Raw genomic sequence first — 17,795 nt, forward strand, 5'->3', positions numbered from 1 at the left:
ATGTCTTTAAAGTATATTTACAGTTCATAACGTCAACGATATGTAGAATCCCTTTTGTCTTTTTTCTCAGTCTTTAAATATACCCATTCATGACCATAACGACTTGTGTGCTAAAGCGCACTGAAGTGGCCTATAACGTACCGTTCCTTGAAATGAATCTGTGTAGCATCTATTTTCGGTCGTTTATGAGATAGCACTTGGTTTGAAATTATAATTGATTAGTCAATTAACAACGCTCGTATGTAAAGCCCGACGTGAAATTCATTAGGTTGCCAACATCTTACAGATTAGGGTGAGTGGATGCCAGCACAAACTTGAACGTTGCAGTGTGAGAAAACTAGTCATTGATTATATAGGCTTCACACAGCGATACTGTTGTACCACGCCGTGACCTAGAGCTCGTGGTTCACTATTATTAGCAGTGAACCAACATCCGGGTTGGGAACGGTAAACACGGAGGCTCTCCGCCAATCACTACAACAAGGAAATACAATTGGTATGTTGAACCTTACACCTCCTGAATGTACAATGTTTTTATTGTAAGCACTCTGTATTTAAAACACTAGTTAAAACATCGATGTTTTGACACTTCCTTCGCTGGCGTGTATCACTCCCAAGTCTCACAAGATGCCTTGTAACTTAGCCATTATGAAAGTAGGCTGTAGACTTCACTTTGGCGGTGCCATTTGTTTATGATTATGCATGACGATTCGTTATCTAATTTGCATGCTTAGAATATGTAATCTGCATTACCATGTGAATTATTATATATATTCATCATATCCCAGGATTGAATATTCTTTTGGACAAGACTTCGTATTATTCTGTCATAGATGTCTATTTCTCTGAAATCATCACAAGGTTCAGATACGCAAGTTATTGAATGACAGTTGTTTCAGCAATATTCCATGTATGTGGTCTTTAGATGCCCATCAGGTGGCTGATAGCAAGAGCGACTGTTTGATTACCATTACCCAGCCATTGAGTGTAAAATCTTCAGATAAATTAGATGATTACTGTTTCTTGATAATAAATCTTCAATGTTAATTCTATGTGCGGATATTAACCCCAAAAAACAATAATACAGGGATGTTTTTCTGTGCTAGGAATCAGAAAGAGAAACTACAAATGATATCAGACTAGGTGAACAAATGACTGACTGACTGACTGAGTTTAGTTTTACGCCGCTTTTAGCAATATTCCAGCAATATCACAGCGGGGGACACCAGAAATGGGCTTAACACATTGTGCCCATGTGGGGAATCGAACCCGGGTCTTCGGCGTGACGAGCCAACGCTTTAACCACTAGGATACCCCACCACCCCCGGTGAACAAATAAAGAATATAGTACATCATTTATGTGGCTTACTTCTGAATGACTCAAAATTCACACCAGGCAGTGTGTAATTGGAGTACATGTTCTGATTTAAATGAATTGATTTAAATACATTTGTTGGAAAAGTGCCCACTAAATGCTTTTTTACGCTGGCAAGATAACAATGGCCGTTACTCTTCTATACACACTGAATGTTCAAATTAAAAACAACAACGAAAACAATGGGAATTTTACAGAATAAAACTGGTCAGGGCCGCGTTTCACAAAGCTGTCATAAGCATAAGATCTCGTAACTTTTCTTATAGCATTCGTACCTGTTATACTGTAACATAGGGAGTACAAATGCTACGAGAAAAGTTACGAGATCTAAGGCTTACGACAGCTTTGCGAAACGGGGCCCTGGAAGATAAAAGAAAATGGAGTTTCTTTAGCCTATGCACAGCCACCCCCATATTTATATTAGATACAAATTTGACAAAAATGAAAGTGAAAACATGCTTAGGAGATAATCCTATTGTGTTTACATTTTGGAAGTGATTATAGTTTGTTGAACACTGCTAAATGTTTCATTTAAAACCAAACGCATTATGCACTCATTACCCTTGCGTAGTGTTTTGACACTACGCTCAGTGAACCAGCTCTCAGAAGTGGTTATTGAAAAATTTTCACTTCTAATAGTAACAGCCAATCAAAAACGAACATACTTAAATGTCATGGTAGAATGTTCTAATAACACCTGTAGAACACACATCAAACAAAGCACAACAGATGAGTTCATGGCAATAAGGGATCCGACCATCACCAATGAATCATCTGATCAGAAGTATATTTGGGGGTCACAGGATCAATGTCGACAACATCACTTGACACCTAGCTGCGTGGATTAGAGTTCAATTTGGCTTCTACCTCAGTCGAGACAGTTTGGAACCACTGAAACAGGCTGATTTCCTGAAGCTATTCTAACACCATATGTGACAGATTTTCTTTCTTGATCCAAGGATCCTCCAAAGTAATTTGCATGAGGAGGGTTGTGTTTTAACTGGATTTCTGGGTATGTGGCCGGTTGGCTTGGACTGGGTGCGTGGTTTGAAAGGATTCACTTAGTTCACCATCCTCTCCCTTGATGTTAGTGCCACAGTTTGACAGAATTTCATATGGTTGGCCTTGTCTGGAAATAAAAGCCAGCTAAAAGGCATCAGTGTCCATACTTTCTAGAAGATCTAGATGTACTGCATGGGTCATTAGTCACTTGAAGATGATACCAAATCTCTTTTCCCTTCTCCTTCCTATTTTGACATGCATCGGACAGAAACAGTCCTCTCAGAGTAGGATGGTTTGAACAAACTGAGCCTGGCAACAGGAAGATCAGCCATTCGGGGAATATCTGGATTGGCAAACAACCCCATACATTCTTTACAATGCCTCAGATGATGCAGGATAGCTTCAAAATCTAATAAAATCCAAAACATTGTTTGATAGATTCTTATCTCCAAGAGATGTGGATGGGTGTCATAATCCTTGATGATCAGCTTGGTGATGGGATGCTGGGGATCAAGTACTATAGGATGATTCACTTATGAGGTACTGCTTCAGCCTGATGTAATTTCCTACCAGCTCTGATGAAAGCACTGCGAACATCCGAGTCTAAGGTATTAAAGTTCCGCCTTCTCTGTAAGGTTTGATGGACCAAGTAAAGGGCCTATGGCCACCCCATGACGGATCTGTTTGTTGGTTTAATGAATCAAGTAAAGGGCCTATGGCCAACCCACGACAGATCTGTTTGTTGGTTTAATGAATCAAGTAAAGGGCCTATGGCCACCCCACGATGGATCTGTTTGGCGGTTCGATGAATCAAGTAAAGGGCCTATGGCCACCCCACGACGGATCTGTTTGGCGGTTCGATGAATCAAGTAAAGGGCCTATGGCCACCCCACGACACATCTGTTTGGCGGTTTGATGAATCAAGTAAAGGGCCTATGGCCACCCCACGATGGATCTGTTTGGCTGTTTGAAGAATCAAGTAAAGGGCCTATAGCCAGCCCACGATGGATCTGTTTGGCTGTTTGATGAATCAAGTAAAGGGCCTATGGCCACCCCACGACAGATCTGTTTGGCGGTTTGATGAATCAAGTAAAGGGCCTATGGCCACCCCACGATGGATCTGTTTGGCTGTTTGAAGAATCAAGTAAAGGGCCTATAGCCAGCCCACGATGGATCTGTTTGTTGGTTTAATGAATCAAGTAAAGGGCCTATGGCCACCCCACGACACATCTGTTTGGCGGTTTGATGAATCAAGTAAAGGGCCTATGGCCACCCCACGATGGATCTGTTTGGCTGTTTGAAGAATCAAGTAAAGGGCCTATAGCCAGCCCACGATGGATCTGTTTGGCTGTTTGATGAATCAAGTAAAGGGCCTATGGCCACCCCACGACAGATCTGTTTGGCTGTTTGATGAATCAAGTAAAGGGCCTATGGACACCCCACAACGGATCTGTTTGGCGGTTTGATGAATCAAGTAAAGGGCCTATGGCCACCCCACGATGGATCTGTTTGCCTGTTTGATGAATCAAGTAAAGGGCCTATGGCCACCCCACGACAGATCTGTTTGGCTGTTTGATGAATCAAGTAAAGGGCCTATGGCCACCCCACGACAGATCTGTTTGGCGGTTTGATGAATCAAGTAAAGGGCCTATGGCCACCCCACGACACATCTGTTTGGCGGTTTGATGAATCAAGTAAAGGGCCTATGGCCACCCCACGACGGATCTGTTTGGCGGTTTGATGAATCAAGTAAAGGGCCTATGGCCACCCCACGACACATCTGTTTGGCTGTTTGATGAATCAAGTAAAGGGCCTATGGCCACCCCACGATGGATCTGTTTGGCTGTTTGATGAATCAAGTAAAGGGCCTATGGCCACCCCACGATGGATCTGTTTGGCTGTTTGATGAATCAAGTAAAGGGCCTATGGCCACCCTACGACACCCGACAGATCTGTTTGGCGGTTTGATGAATCAAGTAAAGGGCCTATGGCCACCCCACGACAGATCTGTTTGGCTGTTTGATGAATCAAGTAAAGGGCCTATGGCCACCCCACGACGGATCTGTTTGGCGGTTTGATGAATCAAGTAAAGGGCCTATGGCCACCCCACGACAGATCTGTTTGGCGGTTTGATGAATCAAGTAAAGGGTCTATGGCCACCCCACAACGGATCTGTTTGGCTGTTTGATGAATCAAGTAAAGGGCCTATGGCCACCCCACGACAGATCTGTTTGGCTGTTTGATTAATCAAGTAAAGGGCCTATGGCCACCCCACGACTGATCTGTTTGGCAGTTTGATGAATCAAGTAAAGGGCCTATGGCCACCCCACGATGGATCTGTTTGGCGGTTTGATGAATCAAGTAAAGGGCCTATGGCCACCCCACGACAGATCTGTTTGGCTGTTTGATGAATCAAGTAAAGGGCCTATGGCCACCCCACGACACATCTGTTTGGCGGTTTGATGAATCAAGTAAAGGGCCTATAGCCACCCCGGGAACAGATCTGTTTGGCTGTTTGATGAATCAAGTAAAGGGCCTATAGCCACCCCACGACACATCTGTTTGGCTGTTTGATGAATCAAGTAAAGGGCCTATGGCCACCCCACGACAGATCTGTTTGGCTGTTTGATGAATCAAGTAAAGGGCCTATGGCCACCCCACGATGATCTGTTTGGCGGTTTGATGAATCAAGTAAAGGGCCTATGGCCACCCCACGACAGATCTGTTTGGCTGTTTGATGAATCAAGTAAAGGGCCTATGGCCACCCCACGACAGGATCTGTTTGGCGGTTTGATGAATCAAGTAAAGGGCCTATGGCCACCCACGACAGATCTGTTTGGCGGTTTGATGAATCAAGTAAAGGGCCTATGGCCACCCCACAACAGATCTGTTTGGCTGTTTGATGAATCAAGTAAAGGGCCTATGGCCACCCCACGACAGATCTGTTTGGCTGTTTGATGAATCAAGTAAAGGGCCTATGGCCACCCCACGACAGATCTGTTTGGCTGTTTGATGAATCAAGTAAAGGGCCTATGGCCACCCTACCACGATGGATCTGTTTGGCTGTTTGATGAATCAAGTAAAGGGAGCCTAAAGGGCCCCACGACCTATGGCCTATAGCCCACGATGGATCTGTTTGGCTGTTTGATGAATCAAGTAAAGGGCCTATGGCCACCCCACGACAGATCTGTTTGGCTGTTTGATGAATCAAGTAAAGGGCCTATGGCCACCCGACGACAGATCTGTTTGGTTTGATTTCAAGATGAATCAATGAATAAAAAGGGCCTATGGCCATGGCCACCCCACCCACAAGTAGCGGATCTGTTTGGCTGTTTGATGAATCAAGTAAAGGGCCTATAGCCACCCCACGACACATCTGTTTGGCTGTTTGATGAATCAAGTAAAGGGCCTATGGCCACCCACGACAGATCTGTTTGGCTGTTTGATGAATCAAGTAAAGGGCCTATGGCCACCCCACGATGGATCTGTTTGGCGGTTTGATGAATCAAGTAAAGGGCCTATGGCCACCCAAGTAAAAGGGCCTACGACATGATCTGTTTGGCTGTTTGATGAATCAAGTAAAGGGCCTATGGCCACCCCACGACTGACATCTGTTTGGCTGTTTGATGAATCAAGTAAAGGGCCTATGGCCACCCCATGCTGGCCATTGATGGATCTGTTTGGCGGTTTGATGAATCATCAAGTAAAGGGCCTATGGATCTGTTTGGCTGTTTGATGAATCAAGTAAAGGGCCTATGGCCACCCACGACAGATCTGTTTGGCTGTTTGATTAATCAAGTAAAGGGCCTATGGCCACCCCACGATGGATCTGTTTGGCTGTTTGATGAATCAAGTAAAGGGCCTATGGCCATCCCGACGATGATCTGTTTTTGGCTGTTTGATGAATCAAGTAAAGGGCCTATGGCCACCCCTTCAGATCTGTTTGGCGGTTTGATGAATCAAGTACGACAGATCTGTTTGGCTGTTTGATGAATCAAGTAAAGGGCCTATGGCCACCCCACGACAGATCTGTTTGGCTGTTTGATGAATCAAGTAAAGGGCCTATGGCCACCCCAACCATGGATCTGTTTGGCGGTTTGATGAATCAAGTAAAGGGCCTATGGCCACCCGACGACAGATCTGTTTGGCTGTTTGATGAATCAAGTAAAGGGCCTATGGCCACCCACGATGGATCTGTTTGGCTGTTTGATGAATCAAGTAAAGGGCCTATGGCCCGCCCCCCACGACAGATCTGTTTGGCTGTTTGATGAATCAAGTAAAGGGCCTATGGCCACCCCACGACAGATCTGTTTGGCGGTTTGATGAATCAAGTAAAGGGCCTATGGCCACCCCACGACAGATCTGTTTGGCGGTTTGATGAATCAAGTAAAGGGCCTATGGCCACCCTGTTTGGCGGTTTGACGACAGATCTGTTTGGCGGTTTGATGAATCAAGTAAAGGGCCTATGGCCACCCGACAGATCTGTTTGGCGGTTTGATGAATCAAGTAAAGGGCCTATGGCCACCCACCCCCGACACATCTGTTTGGCTGTTTGATGAATCAAGTAAAGGGCCTATGGCCACCCTGTTTGGCTGTTTGACAAGTACCTATGGCCATCTGTTTGGCTGTTTGATGAATCAAGTAAAGGGCCTATGGCCACCCCGATGACACATCTGTTTGGTGGTTTGATGAATCAAGTAAAGGGCCTATAGCCACCCGAATCAAGGATCTGTTTTTGGCTGTTTGATGAATCAAGTAAAGGGCCTATGGCCACCCCACCGGACAGATCTGTTTGGCTGTTTGATGAATCAAGTAAAGGGCCTATGGCCACCCCACGACAGATCTGTTTGGCTGTTTGATGAATCAAGTAAAGGGCCTATGGCCACCCCACGACAGATCTGTTTGGCTGTTTGATGAATCAAGTAAAGGGCCTATGGCCACCCACGATGGATCTGTTTGGCGGTTTGATGAATCAAGTAAAGGGCCTATGGCCACCTGTTTGGCCATGACAGATCTGTTTGGCGGTTTGATGAATCAAGTAAAGGCTGTTTGGCTGAATCAAGTAAAGGGCCTATGGCCACCCCACGACAGATCTGTTTGGCTGTTTGATGAATCAAGTAAAGGGCCTATGGCCACCCCACGATGGATCTGTTTGGCTGTTTGATGAATCAAGTAAAGGGCCTATGGCCACCCCACGACAGATCTGTTTGGCTGTTTGATGAATCAAGTAAAGGGCCTATGGCCACCCCACGATGGATCTGTTTGGCTGTTTGATGAATCAAGTAAAGGGCCTATGGCCACCCCGACAGATCTGTTTGGCGGTTTGATGAATCAAGTAAAGGGCCTATAGCCACCCCACGATGGATCTGTTTGGCTGTTTGATGAATCAAGTAAAGGGCCTATGGCCACCCCACGACAGATCTGTTTGGCTGTTTGATGAATCAAGTAAAGGGCCTATGGCCACCCCACGACACATCTGTTTGGCGGTTTGATGAATCAAGTAAAGGGCCTATAGCCCACCCTGTTTGATGAAAAGTAAAGGGCCTATGGATCTGTTTGGCTGTTTGATGAATCAAGTAAAGGGCCTATGGCCACCCCGGATCTGTTTGGCAGATCTGTTTGGCTGTTTGATGAATCAAGTAAAGGGCCTATGGCCACCCCACGACACATCTGTTTGGCGGTTTGATGAATCAAGTAAAGGGCCTATAGCCACCCCGGGAAAACATCTGTTTGTCTGTTTGATGAATCAAGTAAAGGGCCTATGGCCACCCCACGACAGATCTGTTTGGCTGTTTGATTAATCAAGTAAAGGGCCTATGGCCACCCCACGATGTATCTGTTTGGCGGTTTGATGAATCAAGTAAAGGGCCTATGGCCACCCCACGACTGATCTGTTTGGCGGTTTGATGAATCAAGTAAAGGGCCTATGGCCACCCTGTTTTTGGCTGTTTGATGAATCAAGTAAAGGGCCTACAGATCTGTTTGGCGGTTTGATGAATCAAGTAAAGGGCCTATGGCCACCCCAAGTAAAGGACCTATGGATCTGTTTGGCTGTTTGATGAATCAAGTAAAGGGCCTATGGCCACCCCACGACAGATCTGTTTGGCGGTTTGATGAATCAAGTAAAAGTAAAGGGCCTATGGCCACCCGACGACAGATCTGTTTGGCGGTTTGATGAATCAAGTAAAGGGCCTATGGCCACCCCACGACAGATCTGTTTGGCGGTTTGATGAATCAAGTAAAGGGCCTATGGCCACCCCACGACAGATCTGTTTGGCGGTTTGATGAATCAAGTAAAGGGCCTATGGCCACCCCACGATGGATCTGTTTGGCTGTTTGATGAATCAAGTAAAGGGCCTATGGCCACCCGACACAGATCTGTTTGGCTGTTTGATGAATCAAGTAAAGGGCCTATGGCCACCCCACGATGGATCTGTTTGGCTGTTTGATGATGAATCAAGTAAAGGGCCTATGGCCATGGCCACCCCACGATGGATCTGTTTGGCTGTTTGATGAATCAAGTAAAGGGCCTATAGCCACCCACGACAGATCTGTTTGGCTGTTTGATGAATCAAGTAAAGGGCCTATGGCTATCTGGCCCTACCCCCACATTGGATCTGTTTGGCTGTTTGATGAATCAAGTAAAGGGCCTATATGGCCACCCACACCTAGCGGATCTGTTTGGCGGTTTGATGAATCAAGTAAAGGGCCTATGGCCACCCCACCCTACAGGATCTGTTTGGCGGTTTGATGAATCAAGTAAAGGGCCTATGGCCACCCTACACGATGGGATCTGTTTGGCGGTTTGATGAATCAAGTAAAGGGCCTATAGCCACCCCGACGGATCTGTTTGGCTGTTTGATGAATCAAGTAAAGGGCCTATGGCCACCCCACGACAGATCTGTTTGGCTGTTTGATGAATCAAGTAAAGGGGCCTATGGCCACCCCGACGATGGATCTGTTTGGCTGTTTGATGAATCAAGTAAAGGGCCTATGGCCACCCCACAGATCTGTTTGGCTGTTTGATGAATCAAGTAAAGGGCCTATGGCCACCCCACGACAGATCTGTTTGGCTGTTTGATGAATCAAGTAAAGGGCCTATGGCCACCCCACGATGGATCTGTTTGGCGGTTTGATGAATCAAGTAAAGGGCCTATGGCCACCCCACGACACATCTGTTTGGCTGTTTGATGAATCAAGTAAAGGGCCTATGGCCACCCCACGACAGATCTGTTTGGCGGTTTGATGAATCAAGTAAAGGGCCTATGGCCACCCCACGACACATCTGTTTGGCGGTTTGATGAATCAAGTAAAGGGCCTATGGCCACCCCACGACAGATCTGTTTGGTTGTTTGATGAATCAAGTAAAGGGCCTATAGCCACCCCACGACACATCTGTTTGGCTGTTTGATTAATCAAGTAAAGGGCCTATGGCCACCCCACGACAGATCTGTTTGGCTGTTTGATTAATCAAGTAAAGGGCCTATGGCCACCCCACGATGTATCTGTTTGGCTGTTTGATGAATCAAGTAAAGGGCCTATGGCCACCCCACGACAGATCTGTTTGGTGGTTTGATGAATCAAGTAAAGGGCCTATGGCCACCCCACGACAGATCTGTTTGGCTGTTTGATGAATCAAGTAAAGGGCCTATGGCCACCCCACGATGGATCTGTTTGGCGGTTTGATGAATCAAGTAAAGGGCCTATGGCCACCCCACGACAGATCTGTTTGGCTGTTTGATTAATCAAGTAAAGGACCTATGGCCACCCCACGATGGATCTGTTTGGCTGTTTGATGAATCAAGTAAAGGGCCTATGGCCATCCCACGATGGATCTGTTTGGCGGTTTGATGAATCAAGTAAAGGGCCTATGGCCACCCCTCGACGGATCTGTTTGGCTGTTTGATGAATCAAGTAAAGGGCCTATGGCCACCCCACAACGGATCTGTTTGGCTGTTTGATGAATCAAGTAAAGGGCCTATGGCCACCCCACGACGGATCTGTTTGGCTGTTTGATGAATCAAGTAAAGGGCCTATGGCCACCCCACGACAGATCTGTTTGGCTGTTTGATGAATCAAGTAAAGGGCCTATGGCCACCCGACACACATCTGTTTGACTGTTTGATGAATCAAGTAAAGGGGCCTATGGCCACCCGGACAGATCTGTTTGGCGGTTTGATGAATCAAGTAAAGGGCCTATGGCCACCCCACGACAGATCTGTTTGGCGGTTTGATGAATCAAGTAAAGGGCCTATGGCCACCCCTACGACAGATCTGTTTGGTGGTTTGATGAATCAAGTAAAGGGCCTATGGCCACCCCACGACACATCTGTTTGGCTGTTTGATGAATCAAGTAAAGGGCCTATGGCCACCCGACAGATCTGTTTGGTGGTTTGATGAATCAAGTAAAGGGCCTATGGCCACCCCACGACAGATCTGTTTGGCGGTTTGATGAATCAAGTAAAGGGCCTATGGCCACCCCACGACAGATCTGTTTGGCGGTTTGATGAATCAAGTAAAGGGCCTATGGCCACCCCACGACACATCTGTTTGGCGGTTTGATGAATCAAGTAAAGGGCCTATGGCCACCCCACGACACATCTGTTCGGTGGTTTGATGAATCAAGTAAAGGGCCTATGGCCACCTCACGACACATCTGTTTGGTGGTTTGATGAATCAAGTAAAGGGCCTATGGCCACCCCACGACACATCTGTTTGGTGGTTTGATGAATCAAGTAAAGGGCCTATGGCCACCCCCGACACATCTGTTTGGTGGTTTGATGAATCAAGTAAAGGGCCTATGGCCACCCCACAACACATCTGTTTGGCGGTTTGATGAATCAAGTAAAGGGCCTATGGCCACCCCACAACGGATCTGTTTGGTGGTTTGATGAATCAAGTAAAGGGCCTATGGCCACCCCACGATGGATCTGTTTGGCTGTTTGATGAATCAAGTAAAGGGCCTATGGCCACCCCACGACAGATCTGTTTGGCGGTTTGATGAATCAAGTAAAGGGCCTATGGCCACCCCACGACAGATCTGTTTGGCGGTTTGATGAATCAAGTAAAGGGCCTATGGCCACCCCACAACGGATCTGTTTGGCTGTTTGATGAATCAAGTAAAGGGCCTCTGGCCACCCCACGACGGATCTGTTTGGCTGTTTGATGAATCAAGTAAAGGGCCTCTGGCCACCCCACGACAGATCTGTTTGGCTGTTTGATGAATCAAGTAAAGGGCCTATGGCCACCCCACGACACATCTGTTTGACTGTTTGATGAATCAAGTAAAGGGCCTATGGCCACCCCACGACAGATCTGTTTGGTGGTTTGATGAATCAAGTAAAGGGCCTATGGCCACCCCACGACAGATCTGTTTGGCGGTTTGATGAATCAAGTAAAGGGCCTATGGCCACCCCACGACAGATCTGTTTGGTGGTTTGATGAATCAAGTAAAGGGCCTATGGCCACCCCACGACACATCTGTTTGGCTGTTTGATGAATCAAGTAAAGGGCCTATGGCCACCCCACGACAGATCTGTTTGGTGGTTTGATGAATCAAGTAAAGGGCCTATGGCCACCCCACGACAGATCTGTTTGGCGGTTTGATGAATCAAGTAAAGGGCCTATGGCCACCCCACGACAGATCTGTTTGGCGGTTTGATGAATCAAGTAAAGGGCCTATGGCCACCCCACGACACATCTGTTTGGCGGTTTGATGAATCAAGTAAAGGGCCTATGGCCACCCCACGACACATCTGTTCGGTGGTTTGATGAATCAAGTAAAGGGCCTATGGCCACCCCACGACACATCTGTTTGGTGGTTTGATGAATCAAGTAAAGGGCCTATGGCCACCCCACGACACATCTGTTTGGTGGTTTGATGAATCAAGTAAAGGGCCTATGGCCACCCCACGACACATCTGTTTGGTGGTTTGATGAATCAAGTAAAGGGCCTATGGCCACCCCACAACACATCTGTTTGGCGGTTTGATGAATCAAGTAAAGGGCCTATGGCCACCCCACAACGGATCTGTTTTGTGGTTTGATGAATCAAGTAAAGGGCCTATGGCCACCCCACATTGGATCTGTTTGGCTGTTTGATGAATCAAGTAAAGGGCCTATGGCCACCCCACGACAGATCTGTTTGGCGGTTTGATGAATCAAGTAAAGGGCCTATGGCCACCCCACGACAGATCTGTTTGGCGGTTTGATGAATCAAGTAAAGGGCCTATGGCCACCCCACAACGGATCTGTTTGGCTGTTTGATGAATCAAGAAAAGGGCCTATGGCCACCCCACGACAGATCTGTTTGGTTGCTTCGACAATGTATTAGTAACTATCTCATGGGATGGATCTGGGATAAGGATTGCAGACACATTGCAACAGAATGTCGTCTTCCATTCAGATTTAACTTCATTATTCATACTAGGCCAATGACAGTCAATGGAGGACAAAGTTCTCAACACTGAATAGACAAACATTTCTTTGGAGCTACACGATTGTGTGCTGCTACAAATGTAACACAAGATTGTCCATCACTAAGGCATTGAACTTTTTTCTCAGAGGCATCACGTATGTTATTGTCATACTGCGCTAGAAGGATCAGAATGGCAGGTGTAACACTATGGCAATGAAACCTCACTAATGAGTGTCAATTCACTTTCCCACATTGTCCAGTCCTCACGAAGGGGACAAGACTCAATAGAGTATTCCCACAAGCATTTGGAGTGCACTAGGACTTTGGTTCAAGAGAGAAGGGAATCAGATAACCGATATGATCGTACTGGCTGGCCAATATACAGTACACTACCTTCATGGTGAGATTAGGCCAAATAAAAAAATGTTGTGTTTCCGATTACACCTCTTAGGGTAGGTAGGTAGGAAGGAATATTTTCTTTACATATTTTACAAAAGTAAAGTATCGATGTGTAATTGTTTATTCAATCAAGCTTGTGGCCATCATGTTGACTTTCAGACATCAGAATGACCGATGTCCGTTGGTAGGAGGAAAAAACAATGGTATCTGAAAGCTTATTTTATCCATACCTTGTTAAAAAAACTAGGGTCGGCACCAGAATTCAAGGGTCAGTTGGGTAATAGGAACCACAACATTTTTTTTTAGGCCTTACTGTACTAGATCTGTGCCCTTAAGTTTTGACAACATAGATTCCTTTCCGCTTGAAGTGGAATCACAGAAGGCCAGCAGTTATGTCAACGCTAAATAATGACATTGCTTTTAAGTATCAAACTGAGAAAGTGACTCAGTAAGAAGAACGTGTGGTGAAATAGACAAATGAAATTATATAAACATTGAAATCGGTAATCTACTGTCATAACATATAAAAAGCTTGCGCCTGTGAAATATCAACAACACATTAGAAAAATAGCTCACACCAAAGCCTTCACCGAGTATTCACCGGACAACCCACTTCTAAGCTGCGCGAACCCATTTCACTGCGCATGTGCTATGAGCACAGCCTAGTGCAGCGCAGCTGTTGAAACCACGTTTCCCCCAAGCGCTGGGGGAAAATTAGTGAAACGTTTGAACTCCGATTTCAAAGGATTTTTTGCATCGCGTTATTTTTCCACTTTATAAGTTGAATTTGCATTTTTGATGATTTGTTTCGGTAAGTCCATACCGAAAGGTATCAGAATCTGCAAAGTTGTGTTTTATGTTGCATGTGACCTATAATTGTATCACATTTCTTTGTTTCACCTTTGTTCTTTTACAGACTGATTTTCAGTTAACTCTTGTTTTAACTTCAGAATCAACACATAACATTATCCCTAAGTTTTTTTATTAAAGCTTATATGCAATTCAAAACACAACTTTGCAGATTCTGATACCTTTTGTTATGGACTTACAGTAACAAATCATCAAATATGCAAATTCAACTTTAAAGTTGAAAAATAACGCGATGAAAAAAATCCTTTGAAATCGGAGTTTAAACTATTCACTACAAAAACCCAGCTGGGGTGATCAGTGGTTTCAACAGCTGTGCTGCGCTGCGCTCATAGCGCATGCACAGTTGTTACGGATAAATAATTGCCGTGACAAAAGGTTAAGAATCCCCTTTGAACCAGCAAAATATAACACAGACAAGTCTAAAATATTCAATAATATATTGAGCAAACAATGAGCAAGCTACAATGAATCACAATACAGATTTCTAATACAATGCAATGGAGTCACAAATCTAAAGTAATGGGTCACATATATGAAATATTAACTCACCAGAGTCTTGGTAACCACAGTGAGATCAGATATTATAAATGGAGCTTGTTTACAAATGAAAGCAGTCAGGCACGAAGTGTCAGGGGCAGACGATGTTGACGAAGGCAAACAACGATGGTGCCGAAGGACGACAGTAACTCCAGTGATATCGAAAGTCCCGTGTAGTTCCGTGTGTCAGTCCTTGTGTGTCCCACCACACAACAGCCAGCCTTTATATATACTGACACAGATTCTCGAACTTTCCAGCAAAGCATGGCTGTATCATTAACCACTTTGATCTTTCCCGAAACATGTTGAACACATGACCAGGAGTCAAAGCATAAACATCCGGTCAAGGGAGGCAACTCTGGAGCACTTTCTCAAAGGCGCACCTCTAAAATACTGTTGCCATTGAACATATATGACGCGAAATGTGACCCACAACCAACACTCAAAACTTTAAACATTGTGACTCACAATTATTATCACCTAACCAATGTTATTACAAATGACAAAAAACACACACAGTAACACAGTAACACAGTGAATAGGTTCGCTCGTCTTGAACCGGGATTCCTATACACACACAAAGAGCCCTGAGCATATCGGCAAATGAACCAGCCAATGAAAGACTTTATTACACTTAAGTGCACACTCACCCGCTCTGACTGGGTTCAGTATCCCGGGTCCAAGAAGTACATTGAGGAAGGGAAATTAATCTTTGATGTATTTAGTGATGAAATACTACATTTATCTGGAAACATAATACCAATAATTTACTCAAGTCAAATAATGTGTTATGTTACTTTCATGTGAGTGAAAGAACATGTTGTGACAGAACTGCTGTCGGCCTTTGTAAGACAGGTGAAATTAGTTAAAAACAGAATCAATACAACTTATAGCTTTTTCTGTCAAAATATTCTCATCTGATGATATTGTCACTGGAAGCTTTTCCTCACATGAAAGTCTCATGACTTTAAAACCTGAACATGGTAACACAAGTGAGTGAGTGAGAGCGGTTTTATGTCACTTTTAGCAATATTCCAGCTGTATCTTAGTGGAGGACGCCAGAAATGAGTTTCACATATTGTACCAATCTAAACTCTGGCCATCACTGTGACCAGGAAACAATGTAACCACTGTGCTACCCCATGGCTGGGGGGGTCCTAAGAAAAAGACAAATATCCTCATTGGCTTTTTTGTGAAAGAGAAAACAAGGTTCACTTCAGGAAAATGGTTTAGGAATTGTGTAGTATTTTCATCAAAGGCCTTATGGTTTTGATGAATGTGCCAGGATACATGAGCAAGATGTGTAACCAAATGGTATAAAGCGGTATCAGTAGAACCGTGGTATTTTGGCTTTGGTTCGGTATACAGTAATGCAAAAAATTCAGTATTTTTGGTTTTCACGCCATCATTTCTATCTAGTCATAAATGCCAGTTTTGTTCATTCAAAATAACAAAGATTATGACTATTTTTCCCCCAAATATACAATGTGTGTCAGTGTTGGAAATAGAGCCAATGCTTGGTTAGAGACTGGTATCATTAAAACAAAACTTGTTTTACTTTTTGAAAATTAACAATTTACTCAGATAGGAATTGCAATTCCAAGCCAGTCCAAGTAAACTTAGGCTCAGTATTATTTGTTAAACTGCTATACAGTATAGCAGTGTAACGAATAATACTGAGCCTAAGTTTACTTAGATTGAATTCCAAGCTGACAACATCTTGAGCTCTTGATACGTTTATTATCAGTATCAACACAGCATGTATGGTTTACTTGAAACATTTTAAATTAAATTATTGGTTTATAATGTTTAGGAACAGTTTCCTGTTTGTGCTTCAGCAGACTCTATAATAACGAAGTACTTCTCTGATACTACATCACAGAAATGGAAGGCGAGAAAAAGGTAAGATTGTGTTGATTGAAACTGTTTATCTTAGTGAACAGATAATCAAATAGAGATGGGAGAGGGCCAGTCATCATCAGCGATGTGTTTGTGTAAATCGGACTCGCTGAGATGAAGCTCTCATTGATGTCAGTCGGACTGACCCTTGGCTAACTGCCTCCCAGAAACTGCCCATCGGGAAAATTAATCACTCTCGTTATCAGTGTTAGTTCTCGCTGCAAGTGATTTCTACCAATACGTCATTTCATGGGCTAACTGGAACAAACAGTTGCGATCGCTGATATCATTATTCCAATCAGTGAAATTATTATCTGAATACAAAATTTAGATTGTTTCCGAAGTACTATTCACCCTGCTACATGTTAGAATATTGATTGGAGGTTGCAAGACTCCAGATATTGTTTTGAGCAGTAGAGTATGTACTCAAACGTTATCATTCACATTAGGCATTAGGCATTCAATGTGTTTTTACTCTCCTGGGTCAATTCCAGTGGGTATTAGCGATATAGATCTACATGTCATTTGACAATAAATAAAACATAGCATAGTTCAGGTATGTGTGACGCTCCCCTTGATCTGTAACTAAACATCTGTAGAGAAACTCTGATAGATGGAAAGGATAATGGTTTAATTACTCAGAGTGTTTTTAAAAAAATTATGCATATTTGTACCTCTGCAGCACAAAATTCATTGGGTTATTGTAACTTGCAAATACACAACCTATCTGTAGCTAGGGACCATTCATAATTTATGGCTAGGGGAGGTGATGATGATTTTGATGATGATTATGTGTCGAAAATAATATGAGAAGAGAGATTGAGGGGTAATTGATTTTGTACATGACATGCAGGGGGGTCACTTACTTTGTATCATCACCCCCCTTGGACATAAATTTTGAACGTCCCCTATGGGACGACAGTTTATAGGACTTTGCTCATCGTCTGTCAGTCTGTCAGTATGCACTGAAACTACAAGTACTTTATAACTAATTCATACAACACATCACTATCTATTTTCATGCTCCATTTCCTTAATGACCCATGCTGCAATAAAGCAAATATTTCACTCGGGAAAAACAAATTATTTCAGTTTTAATTGAATGGTTTCCTGCCATGTGTGTATATGCTGCTGTGACTGAGTATTGATTTGATATTTGAAATACAAATGTATCATACAATATTGTGTAATGAATTATATAACAAATCTGTGTATCACTTATTTCACAGTATACATTTTATCATGCAAGTTTGAATATCTATTTGTTTGTGAATATCAAATGAACCGAGTCAGTTT

General features: G+C 44.1%; 1 protein-coding gene across 2 annotated transcripts in view; it reads left to right on the plus strand.

The window, feature by feature from the left end:
- The first annotated feature begins 426 nt into the window (after nucleotides 1–426).
- Nucleotides 427–17,795, plus strand: part of LOC124285373 (NAD-dependent protein deacetylase sirtuin-2-like) — a 31,333-nt gene continuing 13,964 nt past the window's right edge. The window contains exons 1-2 of one of the 2 annotated variants that reach the window (XM_046721594.1): nucleotides 427–496; nucleotides 16,439–16,502. In XM_046721594.1, coding sequence (XP_046577550.1) covers nucleotides 16,485–16,502 — 18 coding nt within the window. In that variant the 5' untranslated portion in view covers nucleotides 427–496; nucleotides 16,439–16,484. The remainder of the gene's footprint in view (nucleotides 497–16,438; nucleotides 16,503–17,795) is intronic. The other variant, XM_046721595.1, reaches the window with a different exon arrangement.

This window comes from Haliotis rubra, unplaced genomic scaffold, assembly GCF_003918875.1.
Source record: "Haliotis rubra isolate DU_JTF1 unplaced genomic scaffold, ASM391887v1 Scf36, whole genome shotgun sequence".
NCBI classification, from domain to species: Eukaryota; Metazoa; Mollusca; class Gastropoda; order Lepetellida; family Haliotidae; genus Haliotis; species Haliotis rubra.